The following is a 20003-nucleotide window of genomic DNA, read 5'->3' as shown; positions in this document are numbered from 1 at the left end:
TAAGTACTCTTCGATTTTAAACATACACAAATGTGTTAAAAGATACAAATGACAAAACCAATATATACTAAAATTACTTTATTACAGTTGATTTATTTGTCCAGTAGCCCCCTGCCAACAAAAGGAGTAATTACAAACAAAACATGACATTTGTCCCCTTAAGTTTTCATAATTTTTGTATATTTTAATTCACTTGTGTTTTTTGTTATGAATAGTCATAACTTTTTGTAATCTCTCCAACATTCAGTTTTGCACAATCTATACATTTTAATACAGGTTATATATGGATTGCTATGGTAATGTTGAAAGCCGGAAAAATGAGGGGATGACCATCAAAAGAAAATGGTTGAAATACTGGTAAACGCACTGTACAGAGATGTACCACCTTCCTTTATTATTTATCCTGTTGTTTTCACACTTTTTCAAAGGCTCATTAAAACAAGGATGCTAAGAGCTTCAAAAGAAATCTACTCTCATATAACAGGGCACACTGCTCTCCTTTGGAAAATACTGCATGACCCTGTTTGCAAGAGTACACACGATCACATTTTGAGTCTATGGCTGTTCCTTGGGTCCAGTGATTCCATTAGAGTACTGAATGTGATTAGATGATTGGCATGTAATATATAATCTCATGTTAATTTGTTACACTTGGCCCAAATCTTTAGGATTGGCTATGCATTGGCTCAGTTGGTTTAGTTAGTCAGACTGAGATAGGCAACTTCATGTAATCTGCAATCCCATGCATATACCAGAAGTGTGCCAAAAATAGTGTTCAGAATTGATAAATATTGCAGACAGCACTGAAATTCCAAACCGGAACTTATTTTCCTGGAAAAAAATGTTTTTGAAGCTCTTCTGTAATAGGCATGATGGCAGTTGAAAATGTTTCTCGTTTTTTGACCGAAACAAAAGAAAACCCATGGCATTTATGTTTCAGAATATTAAAGTTCACTGTTGGTTCACAGATAACAGAATATGAGTACTGGCACGAGTGATTATGGTAATTAATACCTTTGAAAGCAAGGAGAGAAGGAAGCAAAGAGAGGACGATGGAAAAATCCATATAAAGAGTGATATCCTCTGTGTGAATCTAAGGGAAAATAAAATATTTTTTGGCTTCGCTTGACACCTCTGTAATATGTATATATATATATATATATATATAATTTTTTCTCTTTTTAAATAATCGATATTAGAAACCAAGTTTTTTTTTTTTTTTATCTTCACATTTAAGCAATTAAATTTTAGTCTAGTTTTAACTTGGGTCTCTCTTGATTTCCATTTATTCATTTATTTAAATTTCTAAATATACAATATGCACAAATGTTTTCCTATACATCTCACTTAAAGCTGTCTTCTGGCTGTATACCCTTCCACCATAATGTTTTATATGCTATCTAACCTTGTTTTTCATTGCATTTTTAATCACTTTTTGTTTTTCTACATGCTGTGATAAGTGTTCGGTTGGAGGGTGGGCAGCAGTCACTGGAGCTCTGGGGTGGGCATGGAAGAAACCAAGGCATTGCAGGGACGACAGCAGCGGCACCCACCCGCCCGCCCAGCAAAAACATTCAGCGGTCTCAAGCCTACCCAACCTAGACCTCCCCACCCTGAAAATCCACACAACACACTCTTGTAAAACCCAGCCTGAGAAAGGGGAGGAGGGGGCACCCGAGGTCCAGGAGATCTGCTCGTATATGATTGTAGTGATCAACTAAGAGTAGAAAGGGATGGTAAAGTGCTTTTCTGGGATGTTACGCTCAGTGTAAGAAGACGTGAATGTGGCTGACAGGCTATTCTCCTTTTGCATAGTTGTGATTGTTACCTTTGGCATCACTAAATCAAAAGACTAAAACGAACATTAACATACTTCCAACAGCTTTTGTCATACTAGTATCCAGAAGTGAAGATCTACCTTGCCAACATGCTTTAATGCTCATGTACATTCACAAAGCAAACCATGTTTTAAAGTGTCATTCTACATATTCAGTCCAAGAGACCCCCACTTTTCAAGACCTTCACATTAATGTAGTCATTTTGCACACCTACCTTTAGCTTATAACCACCTACTACTACTGTATGTCCTTTTGGCATATAGAAATGGAACAAACCTGTTACACTTATTATCAGAGTTTTAAGCTTTGTTTTCAAAAAAGCAAAATGGCATCCTGCTCTCCACAGTTTTTAGTGGAGGGATGGCAATGCATGGCAAAATTGTAAAATCACGCTAATCCAATAATCAAAATAATACTCCTAGCAAAATCTTGGAATTTCACAGTATCTTTTCATAGTTAAAATTTGTTCTGGCACAAAATAGCATACGGTTTATTAACACATTAAAACATTAGTGCTTTATAAAAGAATACGCTAGACAAAAATCAAGTGCAATGTAAAGCTTGATTCTTTCACATTCTGCTATCCAACCTATTCCTATCATTTCCTTTTGGATTCCTATGCGTTCAACTCCCACTCTTTGCAAACGAAGCCAGCCGAAACAACCTGCTAATAAGACCATGATAAAAACCCACTGCATAAAGACTTGCATACAATACACAGCATTCATTTATTCATTCTTACCATCACTAACATTCTCATATCAAATCTAACACGCTCTAAAATGCACATCGCATCACTGCAAAAATGACTTTGTCATTCTGGATTCTAGCTGAAGTTTGATAAAACAGGCCAGAATATTCTGACTAAATATATAGACTTTCTTTAACTGGAACTTACAGTGAATGCATTTTGTGCTTGCCATGTGTATAAAATATGTATTCCGAGGACTAGAAACAAAGGAATGGGTGTTAAAAAAGAAAGAAAAAAAGACCATGGTGCCCCTTTATCCCGTCCCCTATGGCATTTTAGGCCAAGACAGGTGTTGTGGGAGAGCAGCGGGGGATCTTACGTGTAGGACAGGTGCGAGCCATTGGAAATCTGAGAGGCGATGCTGGCACTCCTGCTCATCCCCTGCTCACTGCGGCCCCCTGAGGTGGCCCGCCGTACTGCCTGGGGACTGTTCCGTAGCCCACTGCTTCCCCCACTCGAGCGCTGACTGCCTCCAGACCCGTGGTGGCCCCAGGGAGGCGGCCCCCCTGAAGACAGGCCGTGACCCCAGGGCTGCTGGATAGAGCCACCGTGGCTTGGGTGTTGGTGGTGGCCGTGCTGGCTGCCGCTATGTTGCCCTCCCCAGTGTGACCCCTGAGAGCCTGCACCGTGCTGAGAGCCCCAGCTACTCTGGGCCCCTGGAAAGCTGTGGCTGTGTCCGTCGGACGAAGCCAGGCTGGAGAGCACCATGTTGCTGAAGCCCAGACGCATGCTTTCAGAGTCAAACGCCTCGATCTCCCGGGCCTGCTTCTCGAACAGACTGCGGATTCGTTCTGATCGCTCGTTCTGCAGGGCAACCATCTCCTCTTCAATCTGACCAAAACCAAAATAGTATCAGGTAACGCTTCAATGATGACATGACATTTTCCCAGCTGCTACAGGGATAGTTAAAGCTGGAATACACTATACAATGATTTTTGCCCTGATTTGCAGTCTGGAGTGCGCCCAAAGTCCATTCACTATTCTGCAGATGTGTGGCAGTCAGAGTTGAGAGATTGCACATAAAATTTCATAACATCTTTGATATTTTGAGCAGATTTTAGAACACATCGTTTTCATTTGTCATGCATCTCCAAGGTTTTTTGTGGTTGGAACCTCAGTCGGCAAGTGTATTATGCCTAGAGTTCAGATTTTAAAAGTTATGTAGTGTATTCCAGCCTTTCTCTCACTTGTTGACCCTCATGTAATTCTAAAACTGCAACAAAAGTAGAATTCTTCTTTTATCAGGGTTCGTACAGACTCTGTCAAATGAAATTCCAGGACTTTCAAGGACTTTTCAAGCACTACTTTTTTGGATTTCAAGGACTTCAATCGGCACTTATCAAACAAAATCTTGATTATTATTTTGACTTATTGATGTTTCAATTCAGAGAGGTGAATCCATTGACCAGCGCTGGCAGGCATGGGAAATCGCCTTAACCATTGAAAGGATATTGAAACTGATTTTTCCCCCCATTAATATATATGATTGACCTGAAGAATGAAAGTTGTATTATATACTTATCATATACTTAATATCATGCTCATAGCCATGGGAAATAGCTCTATATCTCAGACGGGCTACAGCGTTGATTTAGCGTGAAACAATTGTATTTAAAAAAAAAAAAAAAAAAAAACGCACAATATTTTAAATTAGGGATGGACCGATACCACTTTTTTGCAGAAGAAGATACCGATACTGTAACCGATCCCTGAATTTTCACTGCATTTGTAATTTTTTAATGTATTAGTAATAATCATATTAGTTGGCTTAATTTGTTTATCAAATATATATTTCTTTCAATTATTTGCATGCTTAATTAAGCCTGCTAAATTGCATTGTATGAGCTTTTGTTACTGTACATGCTATTGCTCTATCATATTTTATATTTCATTGAATAGCACAGCACATATTTAGACTAGAGCAGCTCCAGAAATGTCAGTGCTGAGAATTGGGTCGGTGGTACAAATGTTTAGACACCAGTGAAATATAAATAATTTAATCCAATTTTGATACTACAACAAAAACTGCCAGCCTAATTAATGTGAATTTAAAACATTATTAAAATGTAAGCAGTCAGCAACAAAATAAGAACGAATAATCAACTTACAAATAAATACAATAGAACAAAGAAAGGCTACAAATTACTGGATAAATTAAATCTAGATGGATCTTTTGAAAGTTGAAAAGGGTAGACTATTTAGTCAAGAGCAGTGAGTAATTTATTTGTCCATTCATTGTTTGATTAACATTAAAACAGCAGTGGGTTTATTGAAGTGCTGCCCCTTTAAGACCGAATGCACGGACCCCATGGCTACGTTCACTTGATATACCTGACTTTGTTTACTAGGATACTCGCAAATATGGGCATTTTTACATAATTCTGTGTGAATTCCTCCGCACAAGCGCAAGACGTGAAAGACAATTCAATTCAGTATTCGCGCGCTGACACGCTGGTTTCCGGGGCGCGCGCTTTGGATGCTTGCGTTCGTGGAACTTATTGTCTGCAAACGTCCAGTAATAATGTAGGGAATCACTCGTTATACATAAATCAGGTAACAGGTCATGTTTTACTTTACTTGATTTAGTTGTCATCCAAAGAAATAACACGAGCTGAGTGAACGATTTAGCAATCAAGAGCATTCAACAGAACTGCGCTCTCTCTCGTGAGTTAACGTTAATAATAAGCTAGTACATGCCTTGTTTTATTTTCATTGCCATTGACATCCGACTAAACTACAAACCTTCCACTGATGTCTGTTTAAAGAGATGTGCTCGTCTGTGCTGCTGCGCGCGCGGTTTTCTCTGATGATCAGCTCGCGCACCACAGCTATGCATTACTATACACACGCTGCCCGGTAGGCCTATCGGTTAATGGTATCAGAGCATTTTTACGAGTACATGAGCTCGGTATCGGTGCATCCCTATAATAATTCAAGCACTTTTCAAGTACCTCTTCAAAAATATGGCTGTTTTCAAGGGTTTTCCAGGACTTAAATTTCAAAAAGTCAAATTCAAGTACTTCAAGCACTTTAAGCACCTTGTACGAACCCTGTTTTATGTTCTAGAATCCGTAGAACATAAAAGTAGAATTCTTTTCAAACTTGCAGGGTCAACATCATTAATGGCAAAACATAGTTAGTGAATTTGACAAGAATTTAGCCCCTTAACTGTCACCGTCCCGCTAGCGGGACGCCTAACTTTACTTCACTATATTTCTATTAAATCCTAATCTAATTATGACAAATTGTATATTGTTGGAGAGGTCTAAGACTTCTAAATAGATATTCTACCCCTGTTTTGTGTTACAAATTATGTAGGAAGAGTAATTGATGAATTTATGACAAGAGTGCACCTCAAAAAATCTGCATCATAACAGGAGGTATGACCTTTGTCACAAAAAGTCGATGCACCCACTTTTAATCATTGAAACTTATGTTTTTATGCTAAAAGTTCATAATAAAACATATAATCTAGTATTTTTCAATAATAAATTGTAATATAATATTATCCTCTAAACATTATAATATATATATATATATATATATTATCCTCTAAAATATAATATGTTTTTATCGCCTTTTTTATTATATCACATATTGTAGTAGTTATCATAAATCAGGTATCATTTGAAAGCTTATAAACTCAGAATTCCTCCTGTGAAAACCGTTTTATAATTGAACGTTGCGTTACCCGAGAAACGGTACTCTAAATTATTTTATCAGGCTCCTCCCCTTTCGGGCATCATTATATTTCATAATTTATGATCAAAACCTTTTCTAATCTTGACAAAACACATATTGTCAGAAAGGTCTGTGTCTCAAGGTTCCATATTTTGTGACAGAATTGATTTTTGGACATAAATTTATTAATTTGATAAGGCAGAATGTTTACAACTAAATTCAATGGAATTCAATGGCACCCGGTGGCTATTTTTGGTACTACGCCTAAACAAAATCTCATGGGAACTTCAATTTTTGTGATTTCAACTTCAAATTTGGAACATAACTTGGTTAGATTTATGGCTTTGATTTTATAGTAATTTTTGAGGAAAAAATATTTTGTAAAATATATATTTTATATAAAATAAAAAATATATAGTACAGTATATTTGATTTACTGTAAATTTAAACTTACATAACTTTTTCATACTTTAATTTTTTAAAGTGTTTTCACTTCAGCAATAATCTGCTGAGTGTTTTCTTTAAAACAAGACCAAACTTGGGTATATATTCCAAAGCATTCTTGAATTACAACCATTTAAGTTTGAATAGTGCATTTTAACCCCTATTCTCAAAAGGGGGGGTGACAGCGAAGGGGTTAGGCTAAACACGTTCCTCAAAACTTTTTTTTAAATGCTTCCGAACTTTCAACCTTTGTATTCCACCTGAAAAGAAAAAAGTTTGAAATCAAATTTCATTTTTGGGTGAACTATAGCTTTAATTCTTATTCTGGAACATCAAAAGCTCTCATCTGTAATTTCTGTAGTGTGCTGCTTGGATTTGTATCAGTTACCTTCTGTTCAAGAAGAGCCCTCCTCAGCGAAACCCTCTGCTCCAGCTCTTTCCTCTCACGATCGTGCTGCGAGTCCGTCTGCATTTTGATCTTGCTCTGATAGGCATTTAGCAACTCCAGCTCCTGCTGCAGCTGCATCTTTAGCACCTGACATTCGGCCTCCTGTGCCTCGTCCAATCGCAGCTGAGGAGCAAGACGGGAGATGGAGTTACATTTAGAATCGGTGTGTAAAAGATAGAAAAGATAACATTTTGCCTCCTGCATTACATAGGCATCCTTCCTTGATGGCTTTGCATGAAGATATACACATTAGATGGGAGGACTCACAGCTTGTGTGGAGAGCATGTCATTGATGGAATGGTCATACTGCTCAGCGAGGATGGCTAACTTCCGTGTCTGCTCCTCCTTCAGCCTCTTCAGCACAGCCTTGTGGTCGGCCTTGGGTGTGGTTTCCAGGAGGTGGTTGCGCAGGGCTTTATACTGCCGTGTCTGGATCTTACACGTGTCCTGGAACTGCTTCTTGATCTGCATCTCTTTAGACTGATACGGATCAAAGAGGAGGAAAGGCTTACTTGCACCACAAAACTAGTATGCACCAGTGGCGTAAACTTAAACGTAAATTAAGGTAGGGCAGATTCCGGGTCTTGGCGCTAGTTTATGATACACATTTTGTAAGCTTTATATTCGAATCGCTGCACATATCAGATATCTTTTGGCAGAATTCTAATGTCCTTGCAGTATGCAGCCTGAGGGAGGCGCTCTAATGATGACTGACAGACTTTATTACACATGACAAACCTATAGATTGCTATCTTAATATTGCCTGAATGTAGCATTTATTGCCTCCGAATGTTGTGTAGGAATTCCTGTGAGGAAAACAAAGTCATGTCTATTCTCAGAACAAACACAACAGAACAACTGTATATAAATGAGCACATTTAAACTAAAGGATTTATACATTCATTAATTTGATACACTACACTACATTCATTAAACAGTCACACTGTTCTTCGGCACTGATCCTCAACAAACCCGTCTCTATACCGGCGTAATGACTCCGATCTTCAACCAGATGGAACTAGATAAATCTTCTGAATGTTTCAATCCAATCTGACTTCTGATCTATAATGCAGCCTGAATCATAATCATACACCGTTCGTTCGTTGGCCAGAGGAGAACTGGCCCCCCCGACTGAGCCTAAGTTTCTCCCAAGGTTTTTTTTTCCTCCATTCTGTCACCTGATGGAGTTTTGGTTCCTTGCCACTGTCACCTTTGGCTTTTGGCTTGCTTAGTCGGGGACGTAACATTCAATAATATTATTGATCTGCCTGCATTGACACTGTTATATGAGAACAGAACTGAGCTGGACGATGACATCACGGTTTTCTCCAGAGCGGCTATATATAAATGAACTAAATGAATAACTTTTTTACAACAAAAATGAACCATCACTGAACTTACTAGCTACAGCTGGACAATGATGCTATTTTCTTCTAGATCTGCTGTATAGCCGAAACAAACTTTGTTGCATTATTTTCCTGTTATCACTGTAAAGCTGCTTTGAAACAATCTGTATTGTAAATAGGGCTGTCGCGGTGAAGGAATTTCCCTTGCGGTAATTTTGAGTGGCTCAATAGCACGATATGCGGTATTACCACCATTTATTTATTTATATTTATTTGTTGCTATAAATAGGCTACGTGTTATGATGTGGTCAGCATACACAAAAACAATGTAACCGAAACTAAACAGCGTCTCTGCGCATTGAAAGACTGTCACTCAGCGCGCAGTTACATTGTTATGCCAACGGACTGTCTTTGAGTGAGTCATTAAACCGTTCATTCAACGAAAACGTTCAAAAAAGCTGATTCCTTAAATGATAGATGTAATGAAACAAGGCGTTCATTTTTTTTTTTTTACTTTGAGCTCCCCTTTTCAAGGCTCAGCTGGCCAGCAATGCTTCACTTAATAGAGACCAATGCGTGACTCGCTGCTTTCCCCCCACGGCTTCCTCGCGCTGTGTAATGCTGACCAGCGCTGACGCCATTCATGGTAAATAGCCTACCCATACACGTTAAAAGGATGATACGACAAACATTTCGCTTTCCTTGGAAACGGCAACCTTTTCACGAATATACATGATTTGACTAGACAGACGCAGGTAATCGCACGCGCTCAGGCGATCTCATTCACTGTCTGTTTAGGCTTAAGTCCAAATCCACGAAGCCTCTGTACAAATCACCATGATAAACAGTCTTGTTATCATTATTAACTTTTTTAACATTCAATACATGGTACGAACTACAAAGGGTGGCCTTATGAAAAAAGAAAACGCGGTTTGGCGGTTGCTGCGGTTACTTACATTCCTCTGCGGTTGGCCTGTCAGTAGCGCGGTACCGCAATATTGCGGTTATCGGGACAGGCCTAATTGTAAAAAGCACCATATGAATAAAGGTGACTTGAATTAACTTGACACGCCAACTAGTTACTGACCTGATGCAGACACAAAGCGCACTGATATCGTCTTGGTCTGGAACGAGGTTTATGCGAGGAAACGTGAAAATAAGCGGGGCAGTCTGAATCTGCCCCAATGGCAGATACACGGTGATACACGCCTGCCGAATCCATGCGCGAAATTTTAATATATCCTGCTCACTTTACGACTCAAATTAGTCTAGAAAATCGGAAAAATATTTACAATTTATTATTAATTCAGTGTATATAGAGGTCTATGTTTGGATGAATATTATGGTGGGGCCCTTACAGACGAGCCGCGGCTGGTGTGCACTACAAAAACGAGCATAGGCTAAAAGGAAACGCACCTTAAGGCTCTTGGGCTGCTGCCGGACCTCCATGACATGTTTGCGGCGCAGCTCTCGCTCTCTGCGTTTGTTGTACTCTAGCTGGTTGGTGAGCTCGGTCTGATGCTGCAAGCGGGTCAGCTCTGAACGCATCTTCTGGATGGTGCCCAGCTGCCTCACCTCCAGCTCCTGCATCGACTCGTGTTGGCGGAGCAGCATGGCGTGTTCCAGATCTTTCTGCGTCTGCCGCTTATTAAGCTCCTGGATCAAGAAAACCTCTTGTCATTATATTGGTTTTCTTTGGTTCTAATCCAATTAATCGAAGGAATCATGGATAGATTAGTCAATAATAAAAACAGACATTTGACAGTTTAGGAAAAGCAACATTACCTCCCGCACGAGGTCTTGCTCTACATTGTGTTTTGCAATGAGGATTCTGCGTTTAAAGCGGCGACATTCGAGCTCAAGGTACTGCCGCTGTCGGCGGAGAAGGTTGGCTTCCTCTTCTGCCTGGTAGTGCTGAAAGTCCTCCTTCCGCTTCGACAGCCACTCCTGCTTCTCCTTCTTAGGGGTGGACTGGTTCTCATTCAGCTCCTAAACAGTGTGGGAAACATTAATGGGAGCTTGTTAAGCGGAAATACTTATTTATATAAATATAAGTAGCTAAACTTTTATTTTTATTAATTATGACATTTATATTTGCAATCTACTTAGTAACAATAGTCCTTCTCATCCTCTAGGTCGGATGTATACTGAAAATTGTCAACTGGCTAAACAATAAAGAAACATTACATTTTAGTAGTGATCCTGAGAATTTTTTTTTTTTTTTTTACTGAAACCAAAAATAAAGTTAATTTAATAATTAATCCATGAAATGTATTTAATAATCAACACTTATTTCAATTGCATAGAAGGCGCTTTTATATTAACTTTTTAATTGATTATATTATAATGTTTTTACTCTGATTTGTTGAAATTTAAACGGTGGCTATTATTCAAACATATATTAAATAATGAAGACAACTTGATTAGTAAAAACAATGAATATGTAATATAGCGCATATATTTAACAAAATGTTCCTTATCTAGAGTTGTTTTCTAGTTAGCTAACAAGCTACAGACATTGAATTGCTATCTTGAGGTAAATAAAAAATTATGTAACATTGTTTACAAGCTGTTTTATTGACTTTTTCCAAGACTGAAAAACTGATTGAGCGATTACATAAGACATGATACATTTCAGTAACTTGTTTCTTCCAACATACCTTCTGATGTTCATTCATGTTTATTTTGTGCTATAAACAGCAAACTTTACCTGTTGTTGCTTATCCACGAAAAAGCCAGCCTAAGGAGAAGTACTAATTAAATGTCAATGCCTCAGTGAATGGTTTTTGCCCTTAAAAATAGTTTCAGCCAAAAACAAACACATTTTTTTTTAGTTAGCTAAAATTTCAAGTGCATCTCTAATTTTCAGCTGTATTGACCATGCCCACTTTCCTGCTTTTTCACTTGTCTTGATTCATTTGCACTGTTCATGCATAAAGATCTCATAATAGAGGTCAATCAAGGTGGAATTACACCAAGATGAAAAACACAATTGGTGGATTCATAGGTGGGCAAAAACCCCACCTTTTGAGCTTGCTTCAATATGCCTATACCTCTTAAATAAGCTTGCTTAAATATGCCTATACCTCTTTCAGTTGCTCCTTGCGTAGCTTGTACTCTCGTTTCTGTGACTCCAGGAAGCTACTAAGCTCTTTCTTCTGCTGGGCTTGAATGTGCTGTTGGAATTTCTTCTCATCATTGGCAAATGACTTGGCCTTCAAGATAATGAAAATGAATAATAAAAAAATAAAATTAAATAAAAAAATAAAATAAAATTCATTATTAATAGCTTTGTGCACAGAGCCTTTGTCATAATGAAGCAGAACAAAGTATGAAGCACATAATTCACAAGAATGCCATTTTATGATGTAACATTAAGATTTGTCTTCACTGGAATTGAGGGGTCAGTTAATCAGAAAGGGTCGTCACATACTTTTGGCCAAGTTATGCATATGAAAGATATTATTACTTGATTAAGTAACTGTTTGAATGGCATATGAGGAAGAATTCCTGAGCAGTTTTCAGGTGGAATTCCCTCATGTGACACGTCTCGTGTGCACTTACATCTTTCTCAATGGCTGCTTGGTTTTTCTTCACAAGTTTCTCTATCTCACTGGCAAAGCTGTTCCTCTGGGCCTCCAGCTCTTTGTCCAGTCTCAGCCTGTGTTCGTCCATCTCCGCTTTCAGTTTGTTCTCCAGGGCCATAAGGTGCTTCTGGTGCTGCCGTCTCATGCGCTTGTAACCGGACATCTGCTCCCTCAGCTCAGAGTCCTGCTCGTGTTCCTGCATCTGTCGTGTTACCTGAAAGAGGCAAGAGGAGGGACACAAGGAAAAGGAGGGACAGTGAATAAAAATGATCAAGCGACATTTAAGAAAAATGGAATGAATGTTGAATATTACAAGAATTTGAGACTGGAAGTAAACAATAAATTCTTGTGATGTCATTCATTTTACACTGTGTCTATACTGGAAGCGACCGATGCCTCAGTTTATCGATTAGAATACGAGCGATTTAGTTTTGACTAGTCCAATGTGGACACTAGGGTTGTGAAGCATTTCAGTTCAGATCCGACTTGACTGGCTTACCAGTGAGGCTGTGCGGATGGTGGCAAAGTGCTCAGGGTTGCGATGGTGTTTGCGCTGTGGGGGCTGTGCAGGTGGCGCCTGGGCTTCTGAGGGACGAGGATGTGTTTCAGGATCCTCAGGGTAAACCTCCTCCCTTTCCTAATGGACACAAAAACAGGAAAATGTATATTCACTGTTCACAGTTACTTAGTATAAAGAATCTCTGATTTGGGTTATACTGAAAGGTTTCTGTGATATTTTAAGAAGAGGTGTGTGAACGTACAGGCTTCAGATGTATGACCGAACTGTTAGACATAACAGTGTGGTCTTTCTCCAGATCAAGTTCACTCTTGTCATCGGCAGCATCAGGAAGGCTGTTCACTGAGCTGCTCTGAGAGCTCGCACTGATCGACATGCTGGGAATGGACTGATTACTGCCCACACTGCTCACTGTGCCCGTGCGACCAGTATTGTGCTCCGACTCCTGAACACACACAAAAAACAGCAGTAATCATAGTGATATAAAAAACAACAACTCTACTTTAGTCGAAAAACATTGCGTTGGCTTAAAAAGACTGAGATCATGACTGACAATTCTTATAATTAAGTTTTTAAAAAAATGTATTAAATAAACAGCATAAACTTCACAAGTTTGTGTTAAACCTGATAGTCATGTTATTCACCAGGATTTGAGAATGACCCAAAGATTATCCTGTGTTTACAAAAGGAGAAAATGCGGCCCTTTTTCGAAAGGTACACTATGACTTTTTTTTTGTTCAAAATTAATTTAAATAACTAGTCAATACATCATCAATCCTTCTTCCAAAACGTGTTTTTATTTTACCCTGATTTACTGTGGGTAATTTCATACATGCATCACTCGCCCATCTCGTCATATCCGTAAATAGAGAAAAGTTGGTCCCCCTACTTCTACACGTGTGGGAGCGGCATAGGTTAATTGTCACAACGTGCGAAAAAAGGTTGACGTGGAGCCGCTGAATCTCAAACCTCAGAGGAATAACCCCTTTAAAAACACCAAACAGAGGAGATTCGCTGGCAAAAAGAGAACGCGACAAAGATCGCAATAAAACAAGAATTTGCCAACATTGGCTTGGCTTTTAGGAGAGGGTGAGACCTGAGGGATTTGAAACGTTGTAAAAGCGATGCGGTGATGGTGGTTTTATTACTCAACAGGTATTTGTAATATGTAGCTCTCTAAGAGCGTTCTTTTTAAAGCATCATCTATTGTGAAGGGTCATTTCATTATGGCGTCGTGCTGTGCTGGAATGCATTTTCAAGGAAGTACCGTGTCTATTAATGGGTATAGCTACAGTAACATTTGGATCTCTAGTCAGCTTGAGATCTATTTTCATCTAAATTGGTTATATCTATTAAACCTAGTAGTGAATGTTTTATGAGCTGTAGGATAACCATATTATATAGCCGAAGCACATGTTCTTCCGCAAAATGCAATTTTGTTTTTTAACCGCTAAAGGGCCAAAGTTACATAGTGTACCTTTAAATTTGATTTTGAACACTTCACTCAGATATTTGGACTCCAATTTATATATGAGCCAATCAATGTTAAAGCACTGGAACTAGGGATGGTTTGAGATCTGACCTCATCTCCCTCCTGGGTCTCAGTGGTCGGCCCATTGTGGGACTCTTGAAAGAGGATCTTCTTCATCTTGCGATACTGCAGGTTGTCCAGCTCTCGAACTGCATCTTTTGTCCGCAAAATTAAATCCATAAGAACAGATTCTGGCCTCTCTCGCAGGACGAATGCATGCTATTGTTTTTGCAAAGAGTGCAGAAAATAAGGCAGTTAACTAAGTATTCAAGTGGATTATTAAGACTAACAAACAAAAAGATTTCTTGATAATTCAAAGCAAAGTGAACACCTGCAACAAATCCTCAGAGTGTGGTCGGTCTTGGGGAATTTTCTGAAGGCAAGAGTCAACAAAATTTCTAAAATAATCCGTCCTGAGGAAAGAGAATAACACAGCAGGTTAATCGACTCGCTAATGCAGAAATTGCTCAATATTTTTAAATAAAGTAAATTAAATCTGTTCCTCATTTAAAGCGATCAAGTCTCTTCAGAAAATGTGGGCTAAGCCGCTCAATTCATATGGATTAGTTTTACGTTCTTTTTAATGAACTTTTTGAAGCATAAAAGTGGTAGTTGCGTAGCTGTTAATGGAGGGACAGAAATCACTTATGGCGCTTTTCCACTACACAGTACCAGCTCGCCTCGGCTCGGCTCGACTCGACTCGCCTTTGTTTGGTTTTCCACTGTGTAAAAGTTGTACCTGTACCTGCTTTCGGGTACTTTTTTTCGTACCACCTCCGGCGAGGTTCTAAGCGAGCTGAGGCGAGCTAAGGCGATACTAAAATGTGACGTGAAAACAATGCCGACTGCTGATTGGTCACAGAGAATCTGCGTCATCATTGCACGCGCCAGATGGAGTATCCAGAATAACCCCGCCATTTTTAAAATAGTTTGGCCAGATATAGTTACTAAACTTACTACTATTATTATGGCAACTCGGAAGAATACGCCGTGGTCAAACGAGGAGGTGCAGACATTCCTTTGTTTGGTTGCCGAAGAGAGGATCCAGCGAGAGCTTGATGGGGCAACGAGGAACGAAATGCGTCGCTATGACGACCGGGTACTATTTGTGGCGGTACTTTCTGCAATGGAAACCGGAGCGAAAAGCGAGTCGAGCCAAGGCGAGTCGAGTCGAGTCGAGCTGGTACTGGTAATGGAAAAGCGCCATTAGGCCATGTTTACACGGAAACGATCTGAAGAGAAAACGCAAAAGTGGCGTTTCGTTTTCACTTTTTATTCTGCGTTTAGACGAGCGTTATGGGGGGAAATCTGCGTGCATATGGAGACGCAAAAGTGTTAGAAATGCGATGTAGTATGCACTCCAGGCGGCTAGGTGGCAATGTGAAGCACTGCCACACAACAACAACAAGACCGTGTGCCTGCGTACAACCTTCCTTCTACTTCTCTCCCTAGTAGCGCGAAATTGAAAAGACTCTTGGACGTTTATCAGAGCTGCTAGGGCAACTTGAAGGTCCGACGTATGGAAATAATCCGACATGTTGGTTGTTATTTTCCTGTACTGGCGCATGCCTGTGACGTAAATGCGTACGCGACGAGAGCCGCCATGAGCAGATTTGCGTTTTTACCCGTTTAGACGGAAACGCGACGGTGGAGCGTTTTTAAGATTTCCACTTTGGAGGGTGGTTTCACTTTTTTGCGTTTTTAAGCCCCAAAAACGCCGTCGCCGTGTAAACGAAAGGCACATCCGATAAAATATTATTACGTTTTCACCCGGAATCGTTTTCGTGTAAACAGGGCCTTAGATTTTATAAAAAATATCTTTATTTGTGTTTAAAAGATGAACGAAAGTCTTACAGGTTTGGAACGACATGAGGGTAATTAATGATAGAATTTTCATTTTAGGGTGAACTAACCCTTTAGATCAGAGACTTAAAAAAAAAAAAAAAAAAAAAGATTGCCAAGATTGCCCAGATACTCGCAAATCACATGGAAAAAATGGTCAAATAAAAAGTATTTTTTTAAAAAATATTTCACCCCAATATTTGATTTACTACCTAGCCTTAATGCAAAAAATAAATAAATAAATAAAATAAGATACGATTAAACAAATAAGAATAATGGTTTTGAACAAATACAATAAATGCTGTTAGATTTATTTATTTTAATATATTTATTTAGTATCATACCATAGCGAGCAGAACAAAAGAGAAATAATTTAAAGAAAAGAAACCAAATAATTTTCAAACTATATTATATGCATATTTGTAATATACAATTTTACACCGTATAAATTGGTTCTCTGGATATGAAACAATATAGTTGCCTTTTAAATTTTAGGATGGTGTCTCACATGAGAAAGATCATATTTGGGGTCTCTGTGGCATCTAAAAGACTAAAAAACCCTGCTATAGATTACTAAAGACAACACTAGAGTTTAATGTTCGAATTTATCATCACTAAATAAATAAGAAATTGATTCAAATAAAATAATTTAAATAAGTAAATTTATATGAATAACCAATACATCTAACAGTACAGTACTATGGTACGTTTTAGGATGTGACTGATCATCTAAAAGATTGAAAACCTGTGTTAGAGGACTCACCATTCACTTGACTGCAGTGTGGGACTCTCATTCTGCGCTATATGGTATAAGGCACTCATCGCATTCATGTTAAACAGAGGCGGCTTCCTTTCAGCTACAGCAAAAGGGAGAGGCAAAAGTAAGCTCGACTTTCACACTGTGAAAGATGCACAATTCAATTTACGATGAGCAGCACTTCTTCGTCACCTAGTTCTACGCAGGTGATCCCAAGAGACCAGATGTCAACCTTTCCATCATACTGTCCCTCGTCCATGGCTAAAATCACTTCAGGGGCCATCCTGAGAGGAGACAGGTGTGTTAGTAACCAGGCGGTGTCAATGAAGTCATTATTATTAAAGATCCTCAGTGTGCTCACCAATATGGTGTCCCTACAAAAGAGTTGGCTGGAGAGGCGATGGAGGCAGAACCAAAATCTGCCAGTTTGACTTGTCCAGGCTCGGTCAGTAGGATGTTCCCAGCTTTGATATCCCTGAGTTAAGATGACAATATACACAGAATAATCAACGTTTTCTTTGACACCCACAGGTAATGCAGTGTGAAGACTTCCCACATTTCAAAATCCAATCAACAACCCATGGATAGAACCAAGTCCCCGTCCTACAGTTTTTTTCTTTTTCCATAATCAGTAATACTCGGATGTACCCCACAAAAAAAGATCTATTACTACTTATGTTTCATTGTAACTTTATTTGTGAGAATTTGTGACCATAAGAACCATACGTTCGTGAATCAGACTATAGTGGTCTGTATGTTTGTTGTCCCTTGCATTGAATTCAATGCAGACTTGCTAAAACCATTTAATTAGAGACTGCACTGTGCCGCAACTGAATAAATGTGCAGGAAACCCTCCCAGAGTATCCCAACAAGGTTTCCTGTCTTCAGAGCAAGAATGCAAAATCTATTAGCGGAACCAATGTCATGAAACTCATTTGGTTCCTGTGGAAGCAGTTCTCGATTCCCAACACTACTAGGAAAAAGAAAAAGAAAAACCCACAGACCTGTGAATCATGTTATGGGAATGAAGGTATGCAAGGCCCTGCAAAGCACCATGTGTAATTGCTGCAATCTCAATTTCCTGAAGGGGCTTCTTGTGAACTAAACAAAAAAACAGTAAAGTTGCATATTCATCAAAGTGACAATGATTTACATTACATTAATGCATTTGACAGACCTTTTATCCAAAGTGATGGACACTGCATTCAAGATATACAGTACATTTTGTCAGTTTATGCATTCCCTGGGAATCAAACCCCTAACTTGGAGTTGCTAGAACTATGCTCTATTATTTGTAATAATAAATCTAAATGTTAAAGGGATAGTTCACTTTGAAATTAATTTTTGATATGTTTTAGCTTACCTCCAGTGCATCCAAGATGTAGGTGTCTTTGTTTCCACAGTATCTTCAATTTTGATAATATTAGGTAAAACCGTTGTTGTCTGTCAGTCATACAATGGAGGTGAAGGGGGTCCTCCTCAAAGAGCAGTCAAAATTAAACATTATTTAATGACTCGTAAATGTAAGTACACATTGATGCCCTAAGACACGAAACGAGTGGTTTTTGTGAGAAAACGAACAGTATTTATATTGTTTTTACCTCTTGTAACCACAGCCATGTCCAAGTTATCTGAGGGCGCGGACGCTTCCGTGTGTGACGTGTACGCAGACTGGTGCATAGATAAACTAGATGTCGCCTTGGCGACGGCAGTTCATTGGAACGAAACCTTAGCCAAGGCGACATCTAGGGTATATATATCTATGCACCAGTCTGCGTACACGTCACACACGGAAGCGTCCGCGCCCTCAGATAACTTGGACATGGCTGTGGTTACAAGAGGTAAAAACAATATAAATACTGTTCGTTTTCTCACAAAAACCGCTCGTTTCGTGTCTTAGGGCATCAATGTGTACTTACATTTACGAGTCATTAAATAATGTTTAATTTTGACTGCTCTTTGAGGAGGACCCCCTTCACCTCCATTGTATGACTGACAGACAACAACGGTTTTACCTAAAATTATCAAAATTGAAGATACTGTGGAAACAAAGACACCTACATCTTGGATGCACTGGAGGTAAGCTAAAACATATCAAAAATTAATTTCAAAGTGAACTATCCCTGGGCCCGCCGGCGGGCCCATTTGCCATTGCATGTTTAAAACAATAATATCTTAGTAAAAACCTAAAGTAATATTGCCAAACTATATATCATTTGAAAGCTTAAAATCTCTAGTTTTCATATTTGGTGGCTGTTATCTAAAATATATTACAGAGGAGCAGAAATTTATCAATTTGCAACAAGAATATTTCATATTCATTAGGAGTATTTAGGCCTTTATTTTGAAATAACAATAAACATGAAAAATCATAAAAGATTGGTAGAAACCTCAGTTTGTTTTCATGCCATGAGTTCAAAAGATAACACCAATTCCATTTTATGAGAAAAAAAGGTCTGAAAATGTTTTAAATATAAAGAAAAATGTATGGATTCTCGATTTGTAATGCGGCTGCGAGCTATAACGCTATAACGTAGTCTTTATGCATTTATTAGAGGTTTAATTCAAATCAAATACTGCCAAACCACCCCTACTACTTCTGAATAGGATGTCTACTTCATAAATTGTATGAAAATTATGGAAATACATGGTTCAGATCACTCAAAACATATGAAAATGGAGGCGCCCTTATATGGGCAGTAATGGAGTCTGGTGTTCACCTAGTGAAAAAGTTGGGTACTGCGCCCGAATAAAATCTTACTGAAAGCTCATTTTTTGAGATATCAACCTAAAATTTGGAATACAACTTGTTCAGATATTTGACTTTATTTTTCTTGCAGTTTTAGAGTAAAATATATTTTGTAATATATATATTTTACATAAAATATTAATCATTATATTTTTACATTACACAATTTCATAAACTCAAACTTATATAACTTTTTTTCTGTTTCATTTTTTACAATTTCTGGACTTCTACAATAATCTGGAAAATGTCTTCTTTAAAACAAGACCAGCCATAGGTCTATATTCCAAAGCATTCCTGAATTACAACCATTTAAGTTTGGATAGTGATTTTTATGTCTATGCAAAAAAAAGGGGGGTGCCAGTTAACAGGTTAAAGGCACAGTATATAATTTTTGCCACTAGAGGTCATATATTCAAAACAATAACAGGATGGGAGTTGACTCAAATCATGTTCATGAATGAGGAATGAAATGAAATAAAGTTTTATAACCTTTAAATTTGATCACATGATTT

The 20003-nt window shown here is 38.5% G+C and overlaps 2 protein-coding genes across 3 annotated transcripts in view; one reads left to right on the top strand and one right to left on the bottom strand.

The window, feature by feature from the left end:
• The window catches only part of ccdc82 (coiled-coil domain containing 82), a 152136-nt gene that overhangs the window by 7749 nt on the left and 124384 nt on the right, over positions 1-20003 (top strand). The gene's annotated exons all lie outside the window — the stretch shown is intronic.
• Positions 2159-20003, bottom strand: part of taok1b (TAO kinase 1b) — a 45357-nt gene continuing 27512 nt past the window's right edge. For both annotated transcript variants that reach the window (XM_056262118.1, XM_056262119.1), the window contains exons 6-20: positions 17747-17843; positions 17104-17217; positions 16935-17026; positions 16749-16842; positions 14475-14556; positions 14195-14362; positions 12857-13057; positions 12595-12732; positions 12073-12309; positions 11595-11723; positions 10294-10497; positions 9925-10164; positions 7430-7642; positions 7103-7285; positions 2159-3420 (exon numbers count right to left, since the gene is read on the bottom strand). In XM_056262118.1, the coding sequence (XP_056118093.1) occupies positions 2905-3420; positions 7103-7285; positions 7430-7642; positions 9925-10164; positions 10294-10497; positions 11595-11723; positions 12073-12309; positions 12595-12732; positions 12857-13057; positions 14195-14362; positions 14475-14556; positions 16749-16842; positions 16935-17026; positions 17104-17217; positions 17747-17843 (2708 nt within the window). In that variant the 3' untranslated portion in view covers positions 2159-2904. The remainder of the gene's footprint in view (positions 3421-7102; positions 7286-7429; positions 7643-9924; positions 10165-10293; positions 10498-11594; positions 11724-12072; positions 12310-12594; positions 12733-12856; positions 13058-14194; positions 14363-14474; positions 14557-16748; positions 16843-16934; positions 17027-17103; positions 17218-17746; positions 17844-20003) is intronic.

The sequence above is a fragment of the Rhinichthys klamathensis genome, unplaced genomic scaffold (genome assembly GCF_029890125.1).
Source record: "Rhinichthys klamathensis goyatoka isolate OS25496 unplaced genomic scaffold, OSU_Roscu_1.1 h1tg000191l_1, whole genome shotgun sequence".
Taxonomy (NCBI): Eukaryota; Metazoa; Chordata; class Actinopteri; order Cypriniformes; family Leuciscidae; genus Rhinichthys; species Rhinichthys klamathensis.
The sequence above is the reverse complement of the archived record's forward strand: the minus strand, read 5'-3'. Positions and strand labels throughout refer to the sequence as shown.